This window comes from Rhea americana, unplaced genomic scaffold (assembly GCF_003343005.1).
Source record: "Rhea americana isolate MKP2758 unplaced genomic scaffold, rheAme1 scaffold_0, whole genome shotgun sequence".
NCBI classification, from domain to species: Eukaryota; Metazoa; Chordata; class Aves; order Rheiformes; family Rheidae; genus Rhea; species Rhea americana.
In genome coordinates, this window is record NW_028185037.1 from 5,689,854 (window position 1) to 5,704,344 (window position 14,491).

Here is a 14,491-nt window from a genome sequence, read left to right on the forward strand (position 1 = left end):
CTAATACCACTTTCCAATTCCTCCCACAATACAAATCCTAATGTATACAATTTAAAGCAAACAAAAAAAAAAWCCTAACATGCAATATCATTGTCAAAACTAGATGACATCTTTTCAAATCAGTATTCTTTAGACTGCACTGTGATCTACTACATCATGCAGCTACTATTTTGGAAAGAATTTAAGATTTCACAACATTTATGTATATGCTGAYACTGGTAGAGTCATCAGTGAACAGAAACGTGACTTACAAATAAAAATATGAAACAAATTACATTGGAATTTTTGAATAGACCAAAGCTCTGGAGATTACATTTCACTCCAACCAAGGCTTATTCTGAAATGCCACTTCTGAAAACTATTTCTGCAAAAAATTCATGTTGTAGTTCAGTGGAAACAGCACATAAAAGGACATTCACTGCATGCACGTGTCTCACAAGCCAAAAGCTAAATTAATGAAATTTGGGAATAATACTGATGGATATGCAGAATTTGTCAATTAGAATACGTCCATAATATAAAACACCMTCTAACTTTGTTTGAAATCAGCAGAAACTCTTCCTTTAAAAGCAATAAAATGATTTCATATAGMAAAAGAAACCATACACAACAACATACCAAAAAACTTCCAGCACAATGAGATGGGATACGTGTGTGTTTCACAAAAGAAAAAATAACTATTTTGAAAAGTAAAATAGTAAATTATGTTAGCAACTTGAGAGGGTTTTTAAATTTGGTAATATACTGATGCTTACGATGCTGGAACAGTAAATTCTAGATTCATAATTTAACTTGAAGATGACTGGAATCATCATGAACATGATATATTTTATGAATGATACATTTTATGCAGAAGAACCACCTCATGAGAGAAACACTGCTTTTATAAACTTCACACAAAAACAATTTATTCTTCTTTGACATCAGGTGCTTCCTAGCTGGAAGTAGCAGCAATAGGCATGACTCGAGTACATTTTCTCTCAATGAGCGTGTCCCTGCTAAGCAAGCATTCAGCATAATTATTTTCRTTAGTGAATATTAGTGAGAAGTGACACTGATGTGAGTAGAACAGCACAAGCATGTCTAAGTTTTGCACACAGAGTAGAACTGAAACAACTGCTGTCTCTTTGCGTGYATTTAGTACCTTTTCAAAACATTTTTGTTTTCTACTAGATTTCAAAAAGTAAAACAATTCCCTTAAAAGAGGATGGCCTAAGACAGAAAAAGAGAAAGGTAGACTTGTTGTCATCAGAAAATCAGTGGAACAGCTGAGATAATTCCTAACTCTGGTCTGCGCATCAACTAACAGACYGCTCTTTTATTTTGGAAAGCTTCTGTACTTTTAGCAGTATGACACACTGAAAATCAAATTACTTCAACTTCTAGGTTGTTGACAGAAAATATCCTACCTCTGTTCTGTGAACCATCACCCAGTTTCCATCTCCAGTCTGCTTGTAGAATTCCAGATAAGGATCTGACTTTCCAAAAAAATCCTGTATTTAAAGAACACGCAATTATCCCAGAACAGCCTGTGGCATGAATGTCATTAAATGCTAGTTAAATTTAGATTAACAAGAAGTAAAATAAATATTCAGGGAACAAAACTTGTTATTATTCAGATGAAGAAATTTAAGCCAGATTATATTAGTACCTGTGAAAGAAATGAGGAAAACAGGGCATAAAGTTCTGTAATGTCCATATAACTAAATACCTGACAGTTCAAGCAAATTCAGGGGAGTTACTTATACTACTAAGCTGGACAGTAAGGAAATTATAGATTTGCTCCAGTTCCAAAAGTCTTATTAAATCTACCAGAAAATACAAAAAAAGTAATACTTTTTTCTATTATTAAAATTATTTTAAAGATATTTTTAAATACAATAGTTTCAGCCAGTCCAAAACTATTTAACATAATAGATTCAGGCACTTTAAGAAACATTGCATATCCGTGTCTGTAAGTACACTTTTTATCATTTACTTTAATAAGCTTACAGGTAAGCAGTTACACAACTGCTCAAATTAATGGATATACAAAAACTCCCTTATCTTTTTAATTAAATGTGGAGATTTACATTTAAATGGAGAAAGGCTGCTCCAGGAGTATCCCTGCAATAGTTATAATTTATTTCAAAGCAGTCAATTTATTCTGAAGTCATCTTTCTTCATTTTTCTTCTAGTGTAAGCAAAATCTTAATGGACCTGATTACTTCAGCAAAACATAAAAATGAACATTTTTRTATTTCCTCTTTTGCCAAGATTCCAATTTTACTGCTTCATCACAGAAACAGCAATCACTTAAATACCTTATTATCCAATTTCCTTGCTTCTACTTCCAATAACACTACTCTGTTATCCTTCACTTCTTCTGCTGTAATCTAGATAGATAAAGAAAATAACAAAGATTATGTATCTGGTGTTCAGAAACTAYGTCATTTTCTCACACTTTTCACAACACTTCTATGACAGCTTCAAAAAAAATCATGTTTACTCAGAAATGAAGAATTAAGAAATGGGGGGGGGGAAGAGAACAATTTGATTTGACATTGGGACTCACTACAMATCACTGTCTGAAACACATTTCAATTCAGTACTCAAGAATGATGACGACAGCAATTAAATATGCCGCCCAAACAGTAGGGCATCAGTTGCTTTACTTTAGCCCTAACTGATTTTGAAAACTTCCCAGTACACTTGGAAGTGGTCAGGTGCACACTGGCACATGCACAGATACTGTGCCCAGAAGCTCTGTCCATTCCCCCTTGCTGTTAAAGATGCATGCAGTGAGTCGTCCAGATGCAGAAGTTGGTCAACCCTCCCTCTTGATAATGAAGAAATAATCAGTACAAAAAAATCCAGACTGCTGCAAGATATTCTTTCTAGCATTGTGGATTAGACATGCTGTGTTCAAGCTGCAAAATAAAACAAACAAACAAACAAACGATCATTAAGGATAAAGAAGTATTGTCTTACCTGAATACTGCCTCTTCCAGCAGGTCTGCCATTTTTAAGTAGTAACGGTTTTGTTAAAGTCTTATTAGAAACTATCTGCCAAAACAAAAGTTGAGTATCCAGCATTACCATTAGAGCAATCAAATCGTTTTTCAAACGTGTGAAATGAGATAGTGAGGTATTTTCATTTTAGAAATGTCTCCTTTGTCATGAAGATGAAAGCATTATATTTATCTCCTACTTTCTGCTACAGATAGATAGATAATACTTGATATATTTCAAAATTAAAAATAGACATATATACAGATGAACACATGCAGAGTTTCAGGAGCAGAAGAAAATAAAATGCCTTAAAGCAACATGATACACCTACATGGACAACAATAGTATCTTAAATTCTTAAGTTCTTCTTAAGTTTTTCATAAATACCATTTAAATACAGGCAAGCCACATTCCATAAACAGTTTCAGCAAACAGATTTTTAAACACAATGCATTTGTCATGCAAATAAACATCAGCTTCCTCCTGTAAGGTTTCTAGTTGATTTTGTTTTATTCTTTTCAGGCAATGCTTCCCCAGAAGACACTCTGCTCATTCTCTAGGTCTTTCTTTGCTGTAAGAATGAATGACTAATTATAAATTGTTAATTAATTTCATTTCACAATGTCTCCTTTTTCTTAATGCAGTTTAAATAAAAATAATTCAGACATAGAGGCAGAAAAAATGAGAAAATTTTCCTGCAAAGAAATTTCCTGAGAAGAATTCAAAAGATCTACTAGAAAGAACATGTTTGAAAAGAAGCTGTCTGAATGTGACAGCACATAGTGGAATCTTATAGCGAAATTGGGATGACATCAACACCAGGTATAACCAGAATCACTGCTTGCCTTACATGGAAAGCAATCATTATCAAGACTAATATGGCCCTTGTGAACACTCATATTTTGTCACACACTAATTCCTTTATTTTTGGAGCATACAAATAGAAATTTGAGTTTTAGCAATTATTACTTTGCGCATATTGGCAGTCCTCTTATTCTTAGATACCAATCTGGACAGTCATCATTCTAGAGTACATTTTAAGGTATCATTTCAAGATCTTTTGCAAATAGAAGGTATACACTGAAATGAGATTGGAAAAAAATAAATGGAAGTCTATTTTCAAATTACAACACCCTGTCTACACAATAACACCATGATCAATTTAAGATGAAAGTGATTAATGATTTGCAGTAAGCTTATATTAATTACAAAGGAAATCATCTGCATACTTACTTGCCCCAGCGTACATTCAAATTCTCCAAGGAAATCATCATCACTCAGATCAAAGGTCTTGTTGTCAATGTCATATATTCCAAATTTAAGTTTCTGAACAAGCTCAAAATAATAATCGATTAGGAATTTCTTGGCAAACTTTGGGTTCAAGGAATTCTTAATTCTTTCTGTGCGATCAACCTGGAGTTAAAAAGATATCACTTTACCCAGAATTTCTCTAGCCAGTTCAAACAACTACAGTAAGCACCCAAATCAAACGACTTATTATTAAAGGCCTTCAGAAGAATCTTCTTTGTTAAAATATAAAGACATATATTTCTTCAGGCCTTTTCATCAAATATAACTAACCACTGTATGTTGCAAAATACACTGCTGTGAGTCAGAGATATTTGAGGAACTGTTTCTCTTTACTCTCTGTAAGAAGCATCTACTCCCAGGCAGGAAAGACCAACATAAAGGCAGCATATTTTCAAATCCAAGATGAGACCCGTTTTGGAGTACTGGATTTATAAAAGCACACTTAAGCACTGGAAGGCTTCTCTCTGTCCACACATGGTTAGGGAAAATAGTACTACAAATAGTAAACAGATTTAAGTACTCCTTAGAAAAGAATTCTTAGCGTGTTACCTGTATACTTGTTATAGACTTCTAATGAGAAGTATTTAGTGGTACTAGTAAATAATTGAAATATTTTAATGAAATTTTATGCTCTTGTGTTTGCGTAAGTTCAAGCAGGATCATGAGAAGCATCATACTTTACCTCATACCACTGCTGACCACTTGTATTCTGCAAAAGTACACACAGTGGGTCTGACTTGGAACCAACATCTTTATCCAAGAGATTAGTGCAGGCAACASTCAGCTCGACCTTCGTCACACACTGTGCCGCCATTTGCTAAGCTAGAAAGTAGCAATAAGAAATCATCATTAAAAAATGGATTAAAAAGGAAACATTGGAAACCTCATAGTGCATTATTCCTCTGATTGATCATTAGAATCATCAGCTTGTCAGAGTGATATCTGAGATTCTAAAATGCCATCTTACAGATTTATGATGTACTGACATTAACAAGAAAACTGCCACATTCTTAGCTTTATCACATAGGGACAAAACTTCACTTCAAAATCTGTATATAAGAAACAAGATCAGGTTTCTTAAAATGCCTGAGGACCCAAATGGAAAACAGAACACCACCACCAAGAAAGCACAATGGTTCAAACTATTGGCAATAAAGTTTGTTACATATTTGCATGTCAAGGCTTTTAGAATACCAAGTAAACTTTAAATTATATTCTGTAATATACACATGAAGCTATATCTTACAACATAGCTATTAATAAAAACTGAATGAATTAGAGCAGATGAATCAGCAGATGAAATATTCTCCCACCAATGCTCTGTAATAAGCCACAAGTTTGGTGGGACTGGAAAAGTAGGCAAATGTTTATTGTGGGTAACAGGAACAGATGATCTTGCCTTAATTAATCTTCCAGATGAAATATAATTTTTGTAATAGGGATAAACAACTCTGAAGTCAAGCAACAAATTAGGAGGAAGTGTTCTTTTTGGGGGCTCATAAAAAAAATAAAGGCTTTCTCACATTTTCTCTAAAGTATCTTAATCATTCTCTACTGGAACTAAGATTATACTAGTTGATAATTACAAACCTTTAAAACAACTTCATTATCAAGTATGAATCCCACTCTGGGATAACAGGCATCTTCAAGCCCAACTAGGTCTGAGCAGCAGATAGACATTTTCTATACATCCAGCATCTCAACTCTACTCCAAAGAAATACAGTTGATCCTTCCTGATACCTCTTTGGGAAGTGAACCTCTGCAGTGCAATTGCCGTTGACTCAGGGAACGGTACTAAAAGTTCCCAGCGATCCTCTTTCAGAAGCAACCTCTCTTGGAAGTTCCCAAAACTCTTTACCTTCATATTCTCCTTCTCTACAGTAATAGCCCACAGTTGAGATCCTTCTGGATCAACTGACCTTCAAAATGCATCATAAGACAAAAAAAGGAATAAGGGAGAAAAGGCATCTCCTTTGATACAGCCAGTTCACTTCAATCACACACATTGCAGTGTATCTGAATCTGAAACTGTATTTAGCCCAACCTCTCTCTCTTCTCTTCACTGTATTTAAATGATTTTCAGTGAAAAGGATTTTATTTTAGAGATGAGAAATAAATAAAGAGACAAGAAAGAGGAATACAAAACTGTAAATGCAGAAAAGAAAACACTGCAATCAGAGTTTCCTGAGGTTTCTTATATTTCACTTGGCCATGTTTCATATCTTGCCTCTCCAGCTCTGTTTTTCTGACTTAGAGATAGACCCTTTGAGACTGCTAATAGAATATGAATAATCTGTAACACAGCCACTGAAAGATCTATGCACATGCATTATTTATAAGAAGCACAGCAGATACACAGAAATCCTTTTATACCTCCCAAGTACCTAAATGTGATTCCATCTTTGTGCGCTCTTTCTGCCTATGACCTTACAAAGTTTTGGTCACAGTCTTTGGAGGGAAAAAAAGCTAAGTTCCAAGTATGTAAACTGGTTTTTTAAGCCAATGTTTTTGAGCCTTAGAAAGCATGTCCTTAAAAAAGCAGTCTGCTCCATTTTTCCTGGTTCTCTTTCTATAAGGTGTTTTCCATGCTTTATTCCTTCTGTGGCTGCCAGATAGAACTCGTTAAAGGTTAGTGGCCATAGGACCCAGTGCAGAGCAGAGCATAAACTCCTTAATGGCTGTTTCCAGAAAAGCAGCTTCACACTGACAAAATGCTGTTCTAATCTCCAGTAATGCTACAACAGCAGGCACAAAGGGCTTTCCTGAAATGAAAGAGAATTCAAACTTGGACTAGGACATATTCTGAAAATAGTCAAAATTTTCCTGCTCTAACTTTACTGAAACTCTAGAGTAAGGTAAATAAAGCTTTTTTAATGTTTATCTTAAGCTTGTAAAAAGATGCTTAGCCGCATTTCTTTTGTTAAGTACTGCTTCCAAAATTACTATTAAAGGGATAGCAACCAGTCAACCTAAAAATATGGTCAGTTTTTCTATTTAGCCTTTGTGCGTCCTTCTCCTCCCCATTTCTCTTATACTACAAGCTCTTTCTCATATGAATATTTTGTGTAACTTCCTCTCCTTCACATTTCACTGTTTCTCCCATTATGCATCTGATTTGGGAAGACAGCATTTAGCAAAAGAGGTTCTAACAGCAYCCTTTAACGCAGAGAGAAAGAAGGAATGAACAAACTGCTCAGTATCCCTTCACTGAAGCACAAATGTTAGAGACATAATTAGGTTGAGAGTAGCTAAAAGACACAAGYGCTTATAAGAACACATATTTATCTGAGTGGAGGATACTGAATTTGAAAGTCAGATATAAAAGCAAAACCTGCCAAGTCCTGAGATGATCCTTTACTCTGTCCATCCCCCATTTTGTAAAATACAAGATGAAAATAATGCAAATTATTTTCCTTAGAGATTTTGAAAATATTAGGAATAAATATCTATATAATTGAAGAGGTCTATAATACTTTTAAAGCATCTGAAGGAATAATTTTATTATACTTGAAAAAAAGACAGTATGTTTCTCCGTAAAAATGTAAGACAGATGCTTTTATAGTACATGGCTGTACACAACCTGATTTTTAATAAAATAAACATTAAAAGATAATGCACTTATCAATGAGAAAAAATAATATTTCATTAATTCGAAATACAGTATTTATGGCAGTGAAACTTTTAACGCTGGTATAAACAACGGATATTTCTCTCATAACATTGCATGTTATGCAATTATCGAACCAGCTGGGATCATGCAGGCACTTCACATGTGCAAAATTAGAAGTCTTTTAAGCAGCAGTAGCTGTTGGGAGTTGAATTCTACACATACTGTATAAAAAAACCTCATAATCCCTTGTAAAAAATGTGTAAAGGAGAGAACAACCACAACTTCACCCACTTCTCCTCATGTTTGAAAGCCTGTGTTAGCTGACACATGAAGGACAATAAGGTCACTGGGAATAGTTAGTGTGAATTAACRAAGCGAAAATCGTGCTTAACCAACCTGATAGCCTTCTAGACAAGCTCACTGGCTTGGCAAATGACAGGAGAGCAGATGATATCATTTATCTCTGCGTCAGTAAGGGTTTTGATAGTGTCCCATGACATCCTAATAGACAAAGTGATTAGTACAGGCTAAATAAGTAGACAGAGAGGTGGATTGAAAATTAGCCGAAATTTGGGGCTCCAAGGGTTGTGATCAGCAGCACAAAGCCCAACTGGAGGCCAGTCACTAATGGAGTACCCCAGGGGTTGGTTCTGAGGCCAATACTGTTCAACACTTTCATTAATGACCTGAATGATGAGACTGAATGCACCCTCGCAAGTTTACGGACAAGAAACGGAGAGAAGTGGCTCATACACCAGAGGGCTGTACTGCCAATCAGAGGGAACTCAACAGGCTGGAGAAATGGGCTAACAGGGATCTCATGAAGCTGAACAAAGGGAAATGCAAAGTTCTGCCCAGAAGGGAGAAATACCTCATGCACAAGTACAGCCTGAGGGTCCTGGGAATCCTGGTGGACAAGAAGTTGAACAGGAGCCAGCAATGAGCCCTAAGGACAAAGGCAGCCAACAGTATCCTAGACTGCATTAGGAAAACTGTTGCCAGCAGGTCAAGGGAAGTGATCCTCTCCCTCTACTCAGCCCTGGTGAGGCCAAATCTGGAGCACTGGCTCCAGTGCTGGTGCCCCCGGTACAAGAAAGACATGGACATACTGGAGCAAGTCCAGTGAAGGATCTTAATCACAGAGGTGACTAAGAGACTGGAGCATCTCTCATATGAGGAGAGGCTGAGAGAGCTGGGACTGTTCAGCCTACAGCAGAGAAGGCTCAAGGGGCTCTTATCAGTACTTACGAATATGTGGTGGGAGTTTTTAAGGACAGAGCCAGATTCTCTCAGTGGTGTCCAGTGACAGGACAAGAGGCAATGGGCAGAAACAGAAACACAAGTAAGTTCTGTCCAAACATATATATAAGAAAAGAAGCACTTTCTCTATTGTAAGAGTTGTTGACCACTGATACAGGTTGCCCAGGGGGGTTATGGAGTCTCCATCCTTGGAGACATTTGGAACCTGACTGGAAACAGTCCTGGAMAACCTGCGGTAGCTAACTTGTTATGGCAGGGGACGTGGATCAGATGATCTCCAAATGTCCCTTCCAGCCTCAACTAGTTTGTGACTCTGTGAAAACTCCAAAAGCAGATTTGGAAGTTGGGCGGTAGGATGCCCAAAGATGATACACATTTTCAAGATTCAAAGTCACTGTCAGGTAAGTAGGCATTCTCTTTTTGAAGACATGATGAAACACAAAATGTAGGAGACTCTAAACATTTCAGGATAATTGAGATAAGGAATCCCTGCTGCACTAGTATATTAGCTCTTGAAATACTATTCTGTAACACACAGTACCAGATGCAAAATCTTTCAGATACATGACTGGATTATTTGCAGATTTGGGATCCTGGAATAATTTTAGATAGACAGATGGTATTGCTTGGGTTCTGGCAAGATAAGCCTTGACTTTGAGTAGGGAAGATGCATCACATCACAAGACACTAATTTATTCATTCAATTAGTTCTTACCATAAAAGTAACCTGTGCTTCCCCAGATACATCTAAAACCTCTGCTTTTCCCAGTCCTTCAACTGTTTTTCCTCCAGGCAGGGTACACCAAAAAGTAAGGTAAAGCACACTGCACACTGAATTGGAGCCAGATGACAACTTGATATATACATATATATATATATATATATATATATATATATATATATATATACACACACACACATATACATAGACACATGTTTTTTTTTAATTGGAATAGTTTTTATAATCACAATAATGTATCAGGCTCTTAAAAAACAACAACAATTCTGGATACAACTAACAATTACTATACAAAGAGTATGGCAGTGCTGACAACATCCAGACTCTCAACTGCAGTAAACCTGTGGTCACAAAGGAGGTGCTTTGTCCTGATCCTGCAACAGGTCTGGGGCATTCAACAGCATGATTAGATCTGCTAAATATATTACAGGTCCTTCTGCTTCAGCTGTCATTGTCAAAAGGAAATTGTAAATCAAGGATTAGTCTTGTCTTGCACTTACACTGATCATAATGTCCTCTGAATTCTACTAATGATCCTATTCAAGACAAGCAGCATCCACCAAATTACCTGGTAAATGTCAGCTCTTAAACAGAAACCCTAAACACATAGCACTCTGCTTGGAAAGGAACAGATCTCTTATCAGCACCTTCCTCTAACAGACCACTTCGGAACTGCCAGACCGTAACAATCATGTCAATGCTGTAATGCCAGAGGAGAGTACAGGCTTGCCCAGATGACTCTCCAGGGYAGTACAATTATATGTTCACAGTTACAGCTGCTTAAGTCAAATCTGACAAACAATACATAATTACCTAAAGACAAAAGGCCTAATAATGCAAGCATTGCTCTAGCTCGGGTTTGGCATCACTGCCTTTAGCAACAAGTCTCAAACCTGTTCTGATGCAAGAAAGCTGTTGCTATTATAGCACATTTCCTGTCTCCTGTAAACCACAAATCACAATAAAACAATAATCTGTATTCTGTATTCACCATGGAACCCTGATGAACAGGGGAAAAAGTAAGAGAAACACTCCAGAACTCGCTAATACAGTACGTTTCTGATCAGCTAATCTTCCAGCTACAGATGCTACAACACTTAAATGCATTAGGCAAATTGCATACTAGATTGAAAAAGGCAGTACCATACAGAAGCAGCGGTCTGATTCTCTCAGAAATACTAAGCATTTCACACAAACCTGGACAGATGACAACATGAAAATAAATAAATAATGTAGATATACTACAAAAATGAAAGTCTTGAACCAATTCTAAGTGTGAAATAATAAAGATTAAGCTTTACCATCCTAACTGTAAAATGAATGCAATTGTTCAGCCTCTACTCTTTCACACAGGACTAAGACACCACTTATTGCAAATAGCTATTTTTGCGGTAAATATCTCTAGGCCTGTACTCCTTGGAACCTCTTCTACTGCCTCTCAGATGAAGCAACCACAAGACTTCTTGCAAGAGCCTTTCACAAGAAGGGTTCCACTGAGGAGCTGGGACAAAGGTAGACAAAACAGGACTAAAGAAAATAACCTGGGAGACAACATCTGTCTAAGAAACAACACCTGCAACAATACTCAATACATAATCTCAGCACTGGCCTCTACCATCTCTTTGTAACTGCTACATATGCAAAGAGGCTAATCAGGTACAAGCAGAGAACAGCAATATATGCCTAGAAAATGTCACTGCAACTCTAAGCAGCAATCAACCTGTGACAAACAAGGATGCCTTCATCAACTGAGAGGCCTAGCAGTGACAATTTATAATATGACATTGGACTATGTATGTGTAAACATGTATCCCCCCCCCTCCAAAAAAAAAGAAGAAAAAAGCCCAATTCCTTATGACTAATTCCTAAGGAGAGAGACTACTTCACAAGATCTACTATTTGATATAAAGTTAAAAATGCCAAGATTAGTTCATAACCTAATTTCATCACTGCATTGGAATGTTAAAGGCTTCTCTAAGTGTCATACCTTTGACTAATTCTAGCTCCTCTTTTTCTCTCTCTTTATAGGTAACACAGCTGATAATTCTCCTGTTGCATTAGTTGATATGCTGACAAACTGATTAATAGAAGCTGAAGTAACGTGTCTTAACTTGAGTTGTTCCCCACATATTCTAAGAATCACACAGAACCTTCAGCATAAGTTATATCTCATCGTATTCACAATCCAGCAGGTATTAAGGAACTATATTGTTTTTAATTGAAAGTGCAATTATGCTGATAAATATAAGACCCTCTGACCACACAACTCATTTTATTGTGGAATATTCCCAACAAAGTAAGAGCTAGTATTTAAAAAATCTGAGGCATATGAGTGTGTGAGAAGACAGAATTTGTTTTCTCTGTGGGCAATGAATCATCTGTTTACATAGGCTTCATCGTATTCATGCTGTTCAAATATTTATCTATTAGATTGGTAGCAACATCGGAGCAACAAGTCAGGCAACTATACAGAGATTCTATATAAAAAAAAATCTATAATTAAGTTATTCTGCCAAATATAATTAAGAATTATAATTCCTATACTTTTGTATTATAATTCTGTATTTTAAAAAATCCTGTTGTATAGATCAGAAACTATTAATTTGACTTCCAGGACTCCTGTCCACACAGTGGCTTAGAGATAGCCATTTCTGAACACCTCTTGCTTAGCCCTTTTATTCCTGAATACATATGTTCACCTATTCAGTATATATTTAATGCTGAGTGTTCTTTCCAGCATCAGCATCACACAAAAGCTTTTAATAAATTTGGATGATGTTTTGATCCAAGCTAGCTGAACCATAAAAGTTAGTATTCGGCCCTGCACAAGACAATTAAGAAACACAGCTCTCCTGGCTAAATATATTTTATTGCATTGAATAAACAGCATTCAAAAGAGGGGGAAAATGGTTTTCTTGCACATATGTTTTATTGGTCAATTCCTTACTGAAAACAAAATCATGCAACCTGAACAGTATCTTAAACTTTGTCTTTTTATTGCTGTATCTACATGCAAAGGCACTGACTTACTTTACATAATTAACGGTAGCTGGAAGAAATAAAAGACAACCTATAACTACAACTTGCYGAGTTTCATTGCATAAAGAAGATGCAAGTGATCACATGTTTTAGACTAATCCTTCTTACAGTCCATTTCAAGTCTGGCATGTTGTGACCACACTTCATTGTTAAAAACAYCAGTTCTCAAAAGTGCATTTATGATAACTTACTGCAGAGGTCTGCCTGGGCACCTCTCAGCAGAAGACTAAAGGTTCAATAGAAACACAAAAATGCAGAAGAAAAGGAAATTAAAATCAAGAATTGCTATTCCCACATAGCTACCAGAGTAACAGGGACAAACACATCCTCATTCTTATTAAAGTGAATACTTTCCTGTTGAACACTGTACATGTCCATGTAATGAAAATTTATGAGAAACTTAGAGTCATTGACTGTTAGGTAATAAAGCACAATGTAATTCAATCATTAAACAAAAAGCTCAGAAAGCGAAACTAAAGTTTTGGAGGTCTGGCAGTAATAACAGCTATGACAGTAGTAACTGCTTAGTTATATGACTTACTGGGAGAGGCCTTCTATTTTCAACAGCTGAAATAAAATTAGTCTAACAGCCACTTACTGTGCATTAACAGTGTAGATTAATAGTATGGATATTCGTATAGATTAATTCTGACATATTAAACACAAACAAGTTATTCTTATTGGACAAGCAATGAGTTTTCCCTGACAGTGACACAACACACAAAAAAAGACTTCTGTCTTGTTCCTCTTGCTTCTCTATGTGTCTGTCTTGTTCATTTCTTCTTCTTCTAACAAATAAATACCTGCTTAGCATAGAACACTGCATGTTATATATCCAAGCTTAAAATTTAAAACTTCAGTTAAAAAGAAAATAGTAACATCATTAAGGTTGAATCTAGTTACTTGCACTAAATACACATTTTTGACTGCCACAGAAACATCTTTAACACTTAGGTTTTAGGGACATAAAACTCCTATGAAAACAAATGTAATATCCAATTCTGGAGGCAAGGATACATTACTAAGAGGATTTCTAGAGCACTTTGAGGATATGAGAATGAAAGAAAAAGAGCTTTCATATTTTACCTTTACCAAAGAGAAGCAAATTTTGAAAATGTGTTTGTCAGCTAACTTTTGTCTCATGTAAATCTTGCGCCGCRTAAAAAAGGAAACATTCTTAACAGCTCAGTACAAACAGCTCAGTAAAAACAGCACGTTTTCCTATAGAAATGACAGTAATTGCTGACCGTGTCCTTTCTGAAGACCGACCCTAATTCTCAGAGCGGTGCCAGGCTGTGGCAGAGGCAGCGCAAGTCTGACTTCACCCGGGCGCCCCCGAACGAGGTGCTTGCCCCTCGAGGCTCGCAGAAGTCGCTTTCCAAATCCTCTCGGCCAGCTGCGCAAGTCCTGAGGCGGGAAGTCGCCAGCCACCTGAGGGGGCGTTTCGCAAGACGGCGCCGTTAGGCCGCTGTCGCAACCGCGCCCACACCGCGCCCCCGCACGGCCGCTCAGACGCGCTTCGCGCTCGCCCACCCGCCCG

At 36.7% G+C, this 14,491-nt stretch overlaps 2 protein-coding genes across 2 annotated transcripts in view; one reads left to right on the plus strand and one right to left on the minus strand.

The window, feature by feature from the left end:
* Positions 1 to 14,451, minus strand: part of CPNE3 (copine 3) — a 34,153-nt gene extending 19,702 nt beyond the window's left edge. Inside the window, exons 1-6 of the mRNA XM_085308668.1 lie at positions 14,199 to 14,451; positions 4,985 to 5,124; positions 4,225 to 4,404; positions 2,971 to 3,045; positions 2,304 to 2,375; positions 1,410 to 1,493 (exon numbers count right to left, since the gene is read on the minus strand). Of these exons, the coding sequence (XP_085164794.1) occupies positions 1,410 to 1,493; positions 2,304 to 2,375; positions 2,971 to 3,045; positions 4,225 to 4,404; positions 4,985 to 5,116 (543 nt within the window). The 5' untranslated portion in view covers positions 5,117 to 5,124; positions 14,199 to 14,451. The remainder of the gene's footprint in view (positions 1 to 1,409; positions 1,494 to 2,303; positions 2,376 to 2,970; positions 3,046 to 4,224; positions 4,405 to 4,984; positions 5,125 to 14,198) is intronic.
* Positions 9,529 to 14,491, plus strand: part of RMDN1 (regulator of microtubule dynamics 1) — a 19,856-nt gene continuing 14,893 nt past the window's right edge. Inside the window, exon 1 of the mRNA XM_085299317.1 lies at positions 9,529 to 9,574. Coding sequence (XP_085155443.1) covers positions 9,529 to 9,574 — 46 coding nt within the window. The remainder of the gene's footprint in view (positions 9,575 to 14,491) is intronic.